This window comes from Lepisma saccharinum, chromosome 8 (assembly GCF_977018435.1).
Source record: "Lepisma saccharinum chromosome 8, izLepSacc3.1, whole genome shotgun sequence".
NCBI lineage: Eukaryota > Metazoa > Arthropoda > Insecta > Zygentoma > Lepismatidae > Lepisma > Lepisma saccharinum.
The window spans coordinates 60,413,340-60,427,431 of NC_139236.1; the positions used below are offsets into that span (position 1 = coordinate 60,413,340).

The 14,092-nt window shown below is 37.9% G+C and overlaps 1 protein-coding gene across 1 annotated transcript; it reads left to right on the forward strand.

Annotated features, from left to right (window-relative positions):
- The first annotated feature begins 1,307 nt into the window (after positions 1 to 1,307).
- On the forward strand, positions 1,308 to 12,475 carry LOC145991039 (facilitated trehalose transporter Tret1-like). The gene is made up of 3 exons (XM_083126730.1): positions 1,308 to 1,559; positions 6,800 to 6,948; positions 11,059 to 12,475. The coding sequence occupies exons 2-3, from the start codon at positions 6,846 to 6,848 to the stop codon at positions 12,393 to 12,395; spliced, it is 1,440 nt and encodes a 479-aa protein (XP_082982856.1). The 5' UTR covers positions 1,308 to 1,559; positions 6,800 to 6,845; the 3' UTR covers positions 12,396 to 12,475.
- Positions 12,476 to 14,092: the final 1,617 nt, after the last annotated feature.

Here is a 14,092-nt window from a genome sequence, read left to right on the forward strand (position 1 = left end):
AAAAATTTCAGGAGGTATTCGTAGCTGAGTAACTGGCTTGCTGTCTACCTTTAACTATTAGACTGGATGGGCAAGGAGAGCATATTTTTCAAGGGTGCAAGGGCAAAATGACAGAGTTCTGGTCCCTCTAACAAAACTCAAATGTGTAGTTATCGTTCCTGAGACGATTTGCACCAGTCTTGCTTGTAATTACCAGTCCGTTATAATTGATACACATTATTGTGACTGGAATGAAATTAGACTGGTATTCAAGCTTGTAAAACCTCATTGGGCGAGGGAGCGGGGTTGGTTGCTGAGATCCAAAGGTTACACTCCCCTCCCTTTGACCCAGATTTTCTTCAATAAATAAACATATTTGAAGAGGGAATACCCACATTCGCCGAACGAACGACGTGTCTGATTACATTTACCGGCATATTATCAAAATCATCATCATCAACATAATCTATGCCATCATTTCGATTAACTTTAACACAAAAATAAAAAGTAACAAGAGGAAAAAAGTCAGACCTAGTAACAACATATACTTACTCAGAGATAAGTCAAATTTACACACAGAAGCTAATCGAGACAGAGCCTGTACAATTGCCAGTTACAGATCATACAAGTATCAGTATCTAGTCGTATTTTGGTTATTCTGCGTCGCTTTTCTACCTCTCGGGTTAACTGCGACGATAAGAATAAATGGTCAACTGATTAAATTGATGATGGGACACACACACACACACACAGACACACACACAGTGACACATCCGTGGCTGAAACAGGATTCAAACTTTGGACCTCTAAGATCCAGCCTGATACTTTGATGATTCTGCTGTTAAGTTTTAAATAAAGTTCACAGTTGCTAATTTAATTAGTTATAAATTCTATGTACAAACCATCGCATCACGATTCATAATAGGCTCTACGTTCTGAATATGTCTGGTAATTCAAAACTACTTTTTGCTACATTTTTTCTAATTACAAAGAATTAGACTGAATTCTCTACTTATGTGGGGTTTAAATTTAGCACGCGATAATACTAAATTAAATCTCTGTGCAAACTTTTCAGCTATTTAATTACAATTGTTGTATTTATCATATTCTCGGTTTGCAGAAATTTGAAATCTGCGTTTTCCATTCCATCAAATGAGTCAATCACTCATATAGTTTAAATATATTTTCTCTACATATTGACTTACATTTCACAAATCTTGTTGACATATGACCTTAACATTAGGCCTTTTCCTTCAACACGTGACCTTGACTTATATCATAGGAACGAGAGACATGTGTGAGAAGTCCATGCATAACCGGCTAAAAAGGATGCGGTTCCAAGAAACTCGAGCGTCGATAGAAGATAAGAGAGCATAGTATATTAAGTTCATCTGATGCTGCCTTGAACTGCTTGCTAAAGGGTAAAAGGACGAAGAAGAAGGACACAAAGGGGCCTCTATTCATGGCAAAAACCGCCGCCATGTTCCTGGACCATTTCTGCATACTTTTATCCGTCAAGTGAGTGTCCAGATTGAGACTTGGACAAGATTCAGTTGTTTATAGTCGCAACTGCAGAACACGTAAGTGTAACACCATTTTTACAAATTCTGTAATATCCTTGTACATTGTTTCTCGTTATAATTGTGAATTATAAATGTTAGAGCTGTAGTTACGGCTTCGCTCCTTGGCACGTGTTCCATGCAAATGCCATATTCTCATCGCAATTATAGGTTAATGAAGCCCTAGCGAGCTACAACCTACATACGTATCTACCCAAATAAGCAAATACAAATCATAATCGTATTCGTAAAAATTCTATATTTGTACAGATTTTATTGCATGCGATTATTTAACTAAACTACTCTTTTACATGGAATGGCACTAGCATTCCATATTATTCCGAAAAACTCAATATGCTGACCAAGGCAGTAATTTATTTTATTATAAAACATAAACTAAACGTAACATTTCAACCTTCTAGCAAGGTCTTCTTCAGACTCTGCACCAAGTACAAATGTAACAAGGTACAAAAACAGGGCGATATATATACACAAACATTACTCCCCTCCAGACTATTAGAAACTTCTATCGGCAAGCATATTTACCTTCTTCGATTAGATACAACGCCGCTACAGCAAATATCTCCTTTTCATTTGGGCATACCTTATATTATTCCGATTCATATTCATAATCACTCCATATCATTCCGATATTTCTCTGTGTTTTCCTTTCACGTTGACTTTTAGTAAACAGCAATTTTAATGCATTATCAACATTACAAGCGTCTCCAAGTAAATTCATAAGACAACTAAGCCCTTTCTCATAGCAGCATTTTGAGAATCTTGAGAGTTACAAATTCCAAAGCTTTCTTCATGATTTCGAATCAATTGGGGCCTGAAAATTTAATACATTTTGTTAATATTTCCACAACATCGTTACAAAACGAGCAAAGTGTAAGTATTCTCCATGTGCACATCGAACAGGAGTGTGGGAGAGGCATACCTCCTCGACCTTATTTTGAATTTCATTTTCATGAACAAAACTACATTTTTCCATTCATCATTGCTCTATACATGTTTGTTTTCAGCAATTGAACCTTTCTTCTTTAAAATAAAAATCCTGAATGCATCTATATACACGGATTAGTAATTCGATTTTTCTGGATTCGAACCCAGCACATAATAAAGAAAAACGTAATTTACATGAAGACAAGAAAAGGGTGAAAAAAGAGTTCAAAATAATGACAATAAGTAGTATTCAACCAAGATGGTATGCTAACATACAGCATGTTACAACTAGGGCTAGGATTTTGTTGACCAATAAATCACCCTCCTCCCCTTGTGACGACTAGAACTTACAATAAGTGTTCAATAAACATATGAGTAAAAACTTCATTTTCAACATGGCTAGTAAATGAATGTTCATCCTCTCGCACATCTAGAGAGAAAGAGCGAGGGGTGGGGGGTTAGTCAGTCCTATATTTGCGGGATTGCGTCAGGACCGTAGCTAGAGGGGGGCAGTAGGGGGCAACTGCCCCCCTAAGAGCCTCCTTTGCCCCCCCCTGTGAAAAGTGCAGAACACATTCCTACCTGGAATTCTCACTAATCTTTACAATTATATCCTCTATTACTCTAGCAACATAAAAAAGACACTTATTGATTTTGTGATTCATGAAGGTGTGTGGGATTTCGTATAATGTATCAGGATTGGGGGGGGGGGAACAAATTCCCTTCCAGATTAAGACTTCGGGAAACAATTTCGCAATTTTCAGTATCTAGAACAGTTGTGACATTTTGAGTAGTCTTATATTAAAGGTGCCTAATGTATTTGGATGTGTTGCTATGAAGTTTGAACTGCATATTTTTTTTGTTTCCCAAGTCTACCTTTTGGTAATAGTGATTCATGTGGTAGAGAGAGGGAATGGATATTTGATTTTTGTTAGTTAGCGTTGCTTTTCTGCCACATCTAGCTAATCGTGACATGAGTGATGACGTGAAATTGATGAAGACACACTCATAGACAGTGCTGCAACCACAGGGGGGGGGGGCAAACATTAAAGTAAAGAAACATGACTAGCAGAATCTAAGAATAGCAGGACAAATGGATACTCAAGATGGAATTAGTTTTCAAGTGTTTCTTCCATTTTTCTTCCAGACGGCTAAAGGCACTTGCAGGGGGCAATTGCCCCCTCGATTTCAAATTTTATACAAATAAAAGTACTCTTCGTAAGATTTTTTTGCTCGCTTCGCTCGCAAACGCTATATCTCCTATTCTTATAGTCCAAGTTCAGGGCCATGACTAGGGGACGGCGGGAGTCAGCCCTGGGAGCCAAAACGATCTAAATGAAAAAAAAAATGTTAAAGAGAATGCCATGGCATCCCGTGAAATTATTTGCGTCCTATTAAATAAATATTGTTTTCTGTTTGCAAATATTTGGATCTAAAGATTTTCCTGCTCGCTTCGATCCCAATATGATTATTTTCTGTAATGCATTCTAAATTACCCGAGAGAGAAGTAAGGCCAGATATATACCTCAGATTGTGGCTGCTTAAATGCATGAACAATTATTTTGAGGAAAAGGATAGGACACATTTGAGAGACAATTTGGCGGATAAATTGATCATGTAATGTATTTAAATAATATATATATATATATATTAAAGAAACTTTGAATACGTACACAAACACAATTTAGCGTTAACATGTTGCATATGTATTTTCTTATTTTACGTCGCTCCATGTTGCATATGTGTAAAATATATGTTGTACATGAAAGTTATACGTGTCATATGTACAAAAAGAATAATGTTCGTCATGCATATTATGTCTATCAAAAATACAGTTTGTGTGCTTATTTTCCATTATTAGCTAATATGAAATTGACGTGTTGAAAAAATATTTCAAATCATTTATTCAAACACAAATGCTTTAGCACCGACTTCTGCCCCCTTTTACTATTATTACTACCATACCAGCACTATATTACTATTATTATTATTGGCATATTTGTTCTGGTACTTGACCCCCGTCTACAGATAAAAATTTGTGGTTTCGCCTCTGCTCACAAAGAACACTCGTGCCCAGGCTCGAACCTGGAATCCCTGGCTTCGTAGTGTGTTATGTAACCATCTCACCATGGAGGTCGGCTAGTGAAAGATGTGGGACAGCTTACTGGCTCAAATTATTATCAAACACAATGAAAATGTGATAGTGTTTCACATTTATTATTTCGGTTAGAAAGCGATAAAATTTGTAGTTTGATACGGGTTACACTAAGCATCTTATGGAGTGTAAATATCAATTTCAAATCTTATTAATCATTTCTCTATGCAAACGCATCAAATATGATAAGCAACATAGGTGTGTGTTATGATATCCATTTTATAAAGAAAAAGTTAAGTTTTAACCCTGACTGTTTGCATGATATCGTTTCCATACATGTTATATATTGCTCTCAGAATTTTAAACGGCAGTATAGATATAAATGACATTTGCAAGAGAGAAGCTATCAATGAGATTGCATACATTATGAACAGAAGTTGCCATATTTGTTTGTAACATCGAAAGACGAGCAAATAGTGACTGAGAAAAGTTGCTTACCTTGATCTCCTGTACACACTGTGAAAGTTGTCGGTGTTATCAGGCGGCACCCTATGAATATAGGTTCAAGAAAATGACAAGTAGAAAAAAGCTGCAATGAGATAAATACGATTGAAAATCTCTCAAATTATATTATACTTATTGTCTTAATTTATAATATTACATTTTGTCTGTAGCAGACGTTGTTTGATTGTTAAAGTACCTCAGGCACAACCTAATTTTTTGACAAATAATTATGGCAACTCTTCTGCTATGGAGTGGATTCTCCTAATTTTATTCATATATCTTAAGCCATTCTGTAACTGGCAGAAATCAGTATCAGCGTAAAAAAAATTGATATTTGGGGTTTGTAGGCTTCTGCTCAAAAGGTAGTGGCGATAAGCGGTCCAGAGACCTCGTGCCGCGGAAATGGGGTAAGGCGAAGGAGGCCTCTTATATTGTTCGGTTTCGTACCATCATTAAGGAAGGCATTTTTCATAATGTAAAGAGGATATAACATTTCCCTCTATAAAACTTGATATGTAACCATTATTATCTAATTAATTCGATTTTTCTTGCATAACGTAACACAATGGTGTTGTTGGATAATCATTAGATTCCTTTGAGTGCAAAAATCTTGCATACTGGAAACTAAAGACAAACATTATGAAGCACGATTTATAAAGGACTTTCTTAATCAGTTCTGCAGAGAAGCCAAAAGCTGTTGGTTCATATTATTCGTCTATTAACATTATTGACCTGTAAATATAAAGTCCAGATTAGCCTATTTATGTTAAACTTTATCTTTGTATTCTTTGGTAGTCCGAAAAGTCATTATCGAAATATTGTTATTTGATGTTGATCGAAATTTTTTTGTTTGTTGGAGTTTCTAGATATCATCCCTTTCCTGAACGTATCACTTTTGGAGGAGGGGGGCAAGTGCCTCTCTGTATCCTGCTATATCTGCCAATGCAACACAATATATTAAAAATTTGCCCCTCTAGGATTGACTTCGCCCCCCTACTAAGAATTCCTGGCTAGGGGCCTGGATTGCGTGGAGGGGTGAAAGCGACTGCAGTTACCAGCATCCTCAGCATCGTGTACTGCTTCGCTCTGACCACTCGATCCCTCCCCCCTTCTTTCTCACTATGTACGGTCTTGCTTACTCCACTGACTGTGGATGAACAAATGATGAGATTTGATGTGGGTAACAATTACATTTTCAGTTAGATGAAAAATTAGACAGCTAACTGATAACCTATAGTTCATTAAATAAAACAGGAGCAGAGATTTCGTTATATATTAATTTATGTAGCCCATTAATGGCAAAAACAGCAGTGTGTCTCAAAATCGAAAACCATCTGTTTCTTCCCTGCTGCAGTTCACCGCCGATAACACATAAATATTCTGTTTTTTATTTTCTTTGTACGTGGCGGAGTTTTTAGCACAGCACGCTACGACGCCAGAGGTCTTGGGTTGAAATTCCTGCACTAGAACGGATGTTCTTTGCAAGTGTCACTTCATCAAATCCATTATATCACCACTCATCCTCATCGACGCGATTAGCCAAATGTGGCACAGAGGCGACGATAAATAACAAAAATCAAATTAAATCAAATCAAATCCTTTCTTCTTGATCCGTTTACGAACATAGTGGCAATGGAGAACACAGCTGATTTTACATAAAGTATAAATACGTATCGATATATTATTTACACATAGTCTTCCTCAATGATTTCAGATAATTTCTGCATGGTAACGAAGGTCAATAATTTCTTACAACCAACATGGGTGATTTCCACTTAAATTCACTGGAGTTTACCGACAACGCTATGTCACAAACAAGACCAGAAGGAAGAAAATCTTTGCAGGTTCTGGCAGCTGTGCTAGGTAAGTTAATATGACACTATCTCTTCTTGCATGTGTTTTGAGAAACGATTCTCAGGTGGGAATTTCTCGAAGCCCCTGCAGAGAGTGGCTCTGGCACCTGCTGTCTGGGGAGCCTGGGGTGAGGGGTTACTTCCACACACCCGCATATGTCTTCATGGCATGGTGTCCTGTCCTGTTTACCTTTGTTTTATCTTGTGTGTTTAAATTCATTGAAGTTATGCGTTTTAAAAATATGTAGAACTTAAAAAAAAAAAAAGTAAGCCAACCCCAACAACCAATAGCATTGTAATTAAATAAAACCATTTCTAATTGCACGTTTATAGTCAAGGTGTTGGGATGTGTCAAGAGTTTGTGTGTGTTTATACATATAAATTACATAGCTACAGGGCTTCTCTTCTGGGGGGAAAGGTTCCGGTACTCCGCACATTGGTCTGTTATTGTGTTATCATAAGAATTACTCTAAATATTGTGGTATGCTGAATAAATTATTGTGCAACCATGAAGTCATGCACATACATTTGTTTTTCGCTCACCAATAAAAATGTGCTGGTACGGTAATTATATATATATATATATATATATATATATATATATAATATATAATTAACGTGTGAATGAGCAAGTTGCGAAATTTGAATACATTAAATGTATTTTGAATGCACTCGAAATTCAAATTTCATAACTTTCTCATCCACATGTATATACAAAATATTCTCTCGGGGAAGAGCTCTAAATTTATGTACAATTAATGCCCGTGAATATGAAACTGAATTATGTTCCTCTAGTGAGTTACGGAAACTGCTGGTTTCGAGTTATTATTTCAAAATAGTGAAGTACATACCCTCAAAAATAACTAAGCCAAATGTTAAAAGTCATCGACTCAACTGAGTTGATAAAAATATCTTATTTCACTAACCTAATTTCGAATCAGATATTGTGGGCCTCCCCGATGGCGTAGTGCTATCGTCACTGCCTTGTAATCAAGGGGTCCCGGGTTCGATACCCGGTGAAGGCACATAGTGTTCGGATCCCACTTCAAGCTGTGGGTCCAGTCCCAAGTAGCCTTACTGTGCATAAAGTGGACTTAAAACACCAACTCAAACAATCAATCAATTCAATAGAATAAGATATTAAAGATTACTAATTTGTTTTATTTTATTTCGCTCTTCTCCCGATTTTGGATAATTGCAAAGATGAGGATGTGTGATGATATGATGAAATTGATGAAGAGACACTCACAAAGAACACCTATGCCCAGCCCGCGATTCGAACCCCGACAGATATTATAGTGAATTTCGATTTGATATTGTAGTAAAAAAATCTACCTGAAAAGTAACTCAAGGGATATAAACACTGGTCTACAAAAAAAGAAATGTTGAATGTTACAAGAACAAAGCAAGCTGTTTCTAGATGTTAATGAGCCCCTGAATGGAGATCTAATTTCATAATTCTTCCATCGGGCTCAGGTTTCCTGTAAAAATGTTATTTTGTATTTGCCTACCTCAGCCTATGTTCTATATGTATTGGTCGAAAGGACTCGCTTTCACAAAAGTTCTACAAACGTAACAGGTAATACATCTGTTTCAGTATACAAAGGAATGAAGAAAATGAGTAACATGAAAGTGTATAAACATACCTAAAAATGTTTCCTTCCCGATTTCCTACGAAACTTTGCCTCAGGAAAATCGTTTTGTAAGGTCCAGCAGTGGTCCATTTACCTTGATACCGCTTTTCCATTAGAGCAATGTCTTGGTGAATCTGTTCACCGTGTTCGTCACTAACGGCACCAAGATTAGTTCGGAAGAAGTCCTGGTGATCATTCAAGAAATGTAATTTTAGAGACATGTTGCATCCCATACGTTGGTATGATCTAATTAGACCATGCACAATATCGCGATAGTTCTCTGTTTTACGGTTGCCTAGAAATGTTTTACATACACTTGTAAAACACAATCATCAATTCCCTTATTTGAGGCCCTAAAAATATTCCTTCTTTAATTTTGTCATCGCTGGTTCTTGGGAATTTCTGTACATGAATCCACGTGAAGTTCTGTCCATGGCTTTCACAGAGTTTTTAATTAGTCCCAATTTTATGTGCAGAGGAGGGAGACAAGAGGACTGTTCGCCACATTCTTCTGTCCAGGCACTAATTCATTGCGAAGAGGCCATTTTTTCCCCACAATGGCGATTTGTTTTGTCTCTGCTGTCCCACTCGCATAAAAAGCAGCAGTGCTTTGTGTACCCAAGCTGCATGCCAAGCTGAATTGCAATTACCTTGAGATCTCTACATATATTCCATTTGTATTTCTCATATTTCATATTTGTCAGAAGCTGTTTGAAGTTCTCATACGTCTCCTTCATGTTAACAGCATGAGCAATTGCTACTGGTGGGAATTTGTTTCCATTGTGGAGAAGTACATAAGTAATGCTTTTGTGAAACTGATCTATTTATCTTGGTACTGTTTTGGCTTGTTTTAATTTTGTTTATTTTATGTTATGCTTACTTTTGTGTTTTTAATCTTAGTCTATTGTTTTACTGTTGTTTCTTTCTGGTTTAAAATGGCTTCTGCTGTATTGGAAATTTCAATAAATAAATAAGTAGAGCTTTCATACTAACTTTGCTGGAATCGATGAAAATACTCCAATCGTGTGAACTGTGTTCATGGCCAAGACAATCCATAACGGATAAGATGTCATTACAAAAAAAATGTCTCCTTCGTGGGAGAAATATTCTGAGAAAATAGTATGGCGGTCACGAAAAAACACACTTTCGTATCGCAAGCGAGGAGATTCCAACCTTTCAGTCGCGAAGCTAAAAGTTCAGACTGTTGCTTAGACAAATTTAAATCCCGCGTAAGGTCGTTCAGATCCCTTTGTGTCGTTCAGATAAGTGTGGCTCCATTGATGAACTGGACAATTTAAATGTAGGGTCGGCAGTTCCTTCAGCTCTTGCACTTTCTTCCCCGTATTGGTCACCACAATCATCTTCACTTACAGTCACATTCTCAGGAGGCTTTGGTACCAGCAATTCTTCATTGTGACATACAGGTCTCATGGCTAGTAGTAAATTTGGGTACTGCACAGTGTTCCTTGTTTTTGACGTGATTCCAGCTACTCGTATTTTGTTGAACCCATGTTTTGTCCTGGTCCTCAACTTTTCAACCAAAATAAAAATTTGTGGCACTTCTTTACAAGAGGGGTAATTCGTTGTTTTGTGATTTAATTGTCAACTTTCCACATACAACAAAGCGAATTGGGGCTGTTTACGCATGTAAGAGGCATTTTCTTCTGCTCTAACACTACACAAGACTTCTGAAACTTCGAATCACAACCTAATCACAGACAGTCACTTCCCACTCCGTCAGAATTCACAATGCTGAGATGCACGTGACAACAAACAACACTTCGATTCTACGCGTTCGAGCTAGACTCAATCAAGTGTTGCCACGGCTCTCTCTTATTCACGATTTGGTGTGTTGCAACTGGAGGAAGGTCCATGGCCTTAGGAACGTGCTGGCCATTCAATGGTCATATAACGATTGTTACTCAACAATATCTGTAGAATAAATATAGGTTAAGCCACAGCCCAATAGGGTGAATTTTCACGCATTGCATTAGGTACAGATTAGAGTATAACAAGAAAACTGAGCCCGATAGGAAAAAACTGATTTCATTTTCGAATTCAGCACAATCTTAGAACCTTAGAACACCATTCACATTCCTTGTAACAAATTTCATGTTGACCAGTGAAATTGAAGGAAATGTTTGTTCTTTCGCATTCTAGACACTATGCAAATACAAATGATAACCGATTTAATACACTGTAAAATGGAATTCATCTTATACGTACGTACGTAAATTCACAATGTTGGTTTAACATGTAGCGTTCTAGAAACTTGGGTTTGTTTGTATGAAAAATCAGCACGAGTATAAATGATGAGTTGGAATACTTACATAAAATGGTAATTTAATTTTTTGCATTGATATCCTAGTGCTATCCATTCTTGAACCCAATTTCATATACTTTTTTAGTGTGTAATACTTTTGAGGTAGTAATTATCATAATAAAACCTTACAGCTTCCTACATTAATCTCTGTCTGTCCTTTCAGCGACGCTATGCGCTTTTGCCTCAGGAAGCGTGGTTTCCTGGACTGCCCTAGCTGTTCCTCTAATCCAAGCTCAGAACGGTTCCATGGTCGTCGGCAATGAGGAAGCTTCATGGATTGGTGGACTTGTGGCCATGGGAGGATTCGTGGGTTGCTTCCCGGCAGGTTACCTATCCGATGTGTTTGGAAGAAAAGCCACCATCTGCCTTTCAGCTGTGCCCTTCATTATTGGTTGGATCATGGTCATCCTTGCCAACTCTGTGCCGATTATATACGCCGCTAGGTTCATAGCAGGTCTTGGATCTGGCTTGACCTCTGTGGTAATACCCATGTACCTCACGGAAATCGCAGAGGTCAGCAATCGTGGAGCTTTGGGATCCTATCTAATGATCATGGTGAATGGTGGCATTCTGTTCAACTATGTTGTTGGCTCCCTGACATCTTACTTCTGGTTCTGTGTGACGTGTTCTTTTATGCCGATGATATTCTTGTCAACATTTGTATGGATGCCAGACAGTCCGGTTCATCTCGTTGCGAAGAATAAAATCAAACAAGCCAAGAGTTCCCTGAATTTCCTCAGAGGCAAAGAGTATCCAATCGACAAGGAGATAAGTGAAATACAAGCTATGCTTGAGGAGTCGAACAGTAGCCGAGGCTCCTTCAGGGATCTTCTGTCCTCAAAAACTTCCATGAAAGCTTTGATGATTCCTGTTGGTTCAGTATTCTTTCAACAATTCAGCGGTCTTGCTGCTATCCTGTTTTACACGGTGCAGATCTTCAACGAAGCAAACAGTTCCCTCTCACCAGAAGCTGCAACTATTGTTATTGGATCTGTCCAACTGGTAGCCACATACTCGTCTTCGTTCCTGATTGACAGAGCAGGTAGAAGAGCGTTGCTCTTGTTCTCAAACAGCGTGATGGCACTTTGCATGTGCGGCATTGGCACGTACTTCTATCTCCAAGAGCAAGGAACTGATATAACTTCCGTTGCGTGGCTTCCGGTACTTTTTCTGACTGTCAACATAACAGCAGCATCTCTTGGAGCGTCACCGGTACCGTTCGTACTGATGGGGGAAGTCCTTCCTCCACAAATCAGAGCCCTGGGCAGCGCAATCACAATGGCAACTTTATGGTGCTTAATCTTTGTTGTTTCTAAAGTTTTCCAGAACTTCATTCAGCTGTTTGGCTTTGGTGTGACGTTCTTGATATTTAGTTTCATGTGCATATTAGGAACAGTGTTTGTGTTTTTGGTAGTTCCGGAAACTAAAGGAAAGACATTAGATGAAATTCAGAATGATTTGAAAGGTAAGAAGAGAGATAGACGTAATTATGTGTATTAAAATGTTCACGTACGCAGATTATTAATCACATAACAAATAAGAAAATCACTACAGGGTGGCTCAATAAGTCACTTAACACCCTCAGTACAAGGCCACTGCGGCATGGAATTTGAAATTGGCGATGACCAATCATTGCCTGGCCAAGGGGGAACCACATTGACGCCACCCACACGGTCGGCGGCCATCTTGATGTCCACCATCTTGAATTCAACTTCAGAATTTTAAATGGGAAGGGGGTCGTGCGACATATCAAATGGGCTAGAATTTCACAAGAGATGCAATGGTGAAGGTTGTTTCGACGTATCTTTAACCAGTAAAACGTTATGACTGAATTATTGTACCAATTTGCTCCTTTTCGAGGTGGTAGAAAAATGCCTTAAAATTTGTTTAGCGCATCGGTAATGCATCGAGATCAAAGTGACGTCTAGGGAGAGAAGTTCGCATGCCATTGCACATTATTTTAATCGGATACATCCATGAAGAGCTGTGCATTATGAATGGTTGTCGCGAACAATTTACAGTGTGACGCTTCCATTGAATAAAAAGTCCTTCACAGTGACAAGGCTAATGTTTATGTTCATAAGGAAGTTTATAAACAGAATATTCGATGATTTTTATCTGATAACCCATTTTTGACAGATCAAAGCTGAATGGTTAGTGTTGGTAAGTTAATGGTGTGGCGTGCTGTGTGGAACACGATTGGTTAGTCAATTTTCCATCAACGGAACCTTAAATGCTTAGGGCTACTTGGATTTGTTAAATAAACAGTTTTTTTCATCCTTGCTTATGGAAGAAGGTACTTTTTACAGAGTTTTTTCAATAGGGAGGAACACCAGAACACTTATGGGAACATTATGAACCAGTCTTTGTCCAAAGTTAGTTATCAGATGACAAGGGTCACATATTCTGTTTTTAAACTTCCTTATGAACATAAACATTAGCCTTGTCACTGTGAAGGACTTTTAATTCAATGGAAGCGTCACACTGTAAATTGTTCGCGACAACCATTCATACTGCACAGCTCTTCATGGATGTATCCGATTAAAATAATGTGCAATGGCATGCGAACTTCACTCCCTAGACGTCACTTTGATCTCGATGCATTACCGATGCGCTAAACAAATTTTAAGGCATTTTTCTAACACCTCGAAAAGGAGCAAATTGGTACAATAATTCAGTCATAACTTTTTACTGGTTAAAGATACGTCGAAACAACCTTCACCATTGCATTTCTCGTGAAATTCTAGCCCATTTGATATGTCGCACGACCCCCTTCCCATTTAAAATTCTGAAGTTGAATTCAAGATGGCGGACATCAAGATGGCCGCCGACCGTGTGGGTGGCGTCAATGTGGTTCCCCCTTGGCCAGGCAATGATTGGTCATCGCCAATTTCAAATTCCATGCCGCAGTGGCCTTGTACTGAGGGTGTTAAGTGACTTATTGAGCCACCCTGTACATCAAATATGAATGAAGTTTTCAAAGTCGTTACACAAGAAAATTTGTACCATAAGAATAAACATTATAAAACAAATATTATTGTACCAATGATAATAACACATTATTTTAATACTCAAAAATAGGAAACATATAAAAGTATGATCATCTTCAAGGTTAGTAGAAGTTTTGTTGTTTTTCTTGACCAACTAAGAAAATTGTTTCATCAACTGACTGCCATTGTAGAATTTATACGTAATCA